General features: G+C 37.3%; 1 protein-coding gene across 1 annotated transcript in view; it reads right to left on the bottom strand.

The window, feature by feature from the left end:
* The window catches only part of LOC138000286 (uncharacterized), a 134,151-nt gene extending 133,540 nt beyond the window's left edge, over positions 1-611 (bottom strand). Inside the window, exon 1 of the mRNA XM_068846591.1 lies at positions 353-611. Within this exon, the coding sequence (XP_068702692.1) occupies positions 353-526 (174 nt within the window). The 5' untranslated portion in view covers positions 527-611. The remainder of the gene's footprint in view (positions 1-352) is intronic.
* Between the last annotated feature and the right edge of the window lie 1,887 nt (positions 612-2,498).

The following is a 2,498-nucleotide window of genomic DNA, read 5'->3' as shown; positions in this document are numbered from 1 at the left end:
CTTACATAAGACGCGAACACCCCGTATAAATGGTACAAAATCTACGTTCACGGCTTTCTCAAGCCGTGGCTTATCCTGGCCTGGGAGTTTATACTCGTATAAATAGTTCCTTTCGCGTATTATGTACGCCGCGGCCAGAGTAAGCCGCAGCTTATTTTGTCTCGTATAAACGGTCCTACGTAAATTGGCCACAGTACAGAGATTCTAAAAGCTGACGTTTCGAGCGTTAGCCCTGACGCTCGAAACCAAATTTTTGTATACTACTTCCCTACCGACGCAGAGTTTCTTTAAACTACCCCTTTCCTTTATGTATTATAAGACAGTTATGGCGTTCCATAATTTTTTGTATTACCTTCGTATTAAGCTCTTTCATCCCTTCCTTTGGGTTGAGTTTTGTAAAACCACTTTTGAAATTATATTCTCCACATTTTTCCCCGAAGCGGGATCTTCCCTCTAGACTTTCTTCTGAGGTTTTCCAGCTTTTTCCAAAATCATTTGGCATCTTTTTTTCACAGACAGCTGCCATGATGCAAAACGCAACGGTTATCTGACGGATATCGGCGGTCGTCGCTAAAAGGGATGAAGCTCTCTTATCGAGTACCTGCTGATCAATGACCAATGTAGCCTGCGTGGCAGGCGCTAGAAAGGGGATGGGAGAGGGAAAAAGCGCCTGCCACGCAGGCTATGACCAATGCTTTCACTGGCGAAAAATGTCTGATTGGTCGAGGCCTTGTCATGTGACTTCAATACCTCAAATCAAACATGCCTGCCATTCGGTGTTTATTACCCGGTAGATCAATTTTATTAGATCTCCGTCGACAAAAAAGACCCTTTTTCAGGCCAGTAAAACGGACGAATGTTGACTGCATAGTGCATTTCTATGCCAGCGAGATTCTCTTTTAAGCCAACAACAGGGCTACGAGGGAAATTTCTTTTAAAATTTCAAGGTCAACGCGAGTCTCGGTTGCTAGTGTTCGAGTGGAAATTCGTTTGTGGAGCCTACCAGCTAATGGATTACCATCTTGATTTCAATTCATGTGTTTATCCTTTAAAAAGTGAAACAAAAAAGATACCAGGTTTCTCTTCCAACTAAATAGTTACACACTGTTTCCGCGGGGTCCCGCATCTAACAGAAAATGTTAAGATTTTCGATTTTTTTTCAAAATTAAGTTGTTAAAATTGCCATTCAAGAGGTCCATAGAGGAAAATTTATTAAGACCGAGGGGAAAATTAAGAAATGTATTTCAGTCGTTCAAAAATAAATTTTAAAGTGAATTTAGCAGTAATAATAACCAAAATCATACTTAACATGTCATAGCACCTCACATTGGGTACACTAGAAGGAAACCTTTTAGTTGCAATTATATTTTGTTATAGTTGTTCCAAGCAAAATGCCAATTGTTTGGTTTCCTCCAAATTATAGAAATAAACATGGATTAGGTTAACTCTGAATAGCCAAAACAACAATATTTGATTCAAAAGTCCAGCTTACTAGCAGGGAGAATTTTACTGTAACAAAATATTACTACAGTTAATAATACGCTTTCACCACATTGTAGTGGGTTAATGTGACAACAAAAATACTTAATCAGGAATTGATTTTATCTTCTAGCAATAAAACAGCAGGAGGATATAAAATTAGGTATCTTCAAAGTTTAGAAAACTTGTTGAAGGTGATTCAGTGCCACCCTCCCAAAACATTTCACAAATTTCATGCTGGCCTACTAAGTACTTCCAGGACAACAAATTATTATTTAACCTCTCTTTGCGGACTCTGGTTGCAACACAACTGCTTCAATAATTTTAATCCCCTTGCATTAGATTTAACTTTAAAAAAACCATAACTTCGTATAATTTTCTGTAATAATTGTTCAAAGACATTGAGCAAAAGCATACAAAGCTACATTTGAAAGGTGCATAATCCCATGTTGCAGTTTTCTGGATAAGACTTGACAGAAATAACTCCTGTTACCTTTCCATATGTCAAGAGGTCCCATGACTTATGATTCAATTAGTCAATGAGTCAATGAGACACACAGTCAATATTATTAGCAATAATTTATTAAGCCTAAGCCCTTGTTTCAGTGATCAGGCCTAAGCAGGGTTAGGTTAAATTTTAGCTTCCATTTTATGGGTTAGGGTAACTGCACTAACACATTGACTCATGACTCATTGACTCATAAATGATATGTAAAAAATACAATGTATTTCAACATTAGATGCAATGAACTTTTAGCAATTGCTGTAAATAATAGTAATCATTCCTACTATTTCAAAGGATGAATAAATTAAAGTTGAATGCAGTACGTAAGTGTCAGAAGTAAAAAAAGTGGTCCAATTTATTTAAGCTGTAATCAATTTCCATCCTTGATTTAGTCCCTGGATAGTGTTAAACAATGGAGGTGAAGTGAACAAACTACCCCAAGGGGGATTCCCTTGCAAAAATGACAGGGGTTCTTGTTGATTCCTTTTTGGAGAAAATTTTGTGGTTTTGTACT

The sequence above is a fragment of the Montipora foliosa genome, chromosome 4 (assembly GCF_036669935.1).
Source record: "Montipora foliosa isolate CH-2021 chromosome 4, ASM3666993v2, whole genome shotgun sequence".
Lineage (NCBI taxonomy): Eukaryota > Metazoa > Cnidaria > Anthozoa > Scleractinia > Acroporidae > Montipora > Montipora foliosa.
This window is presented reverse-complemented; position numbering and strand designations above follow the sequence as displayed.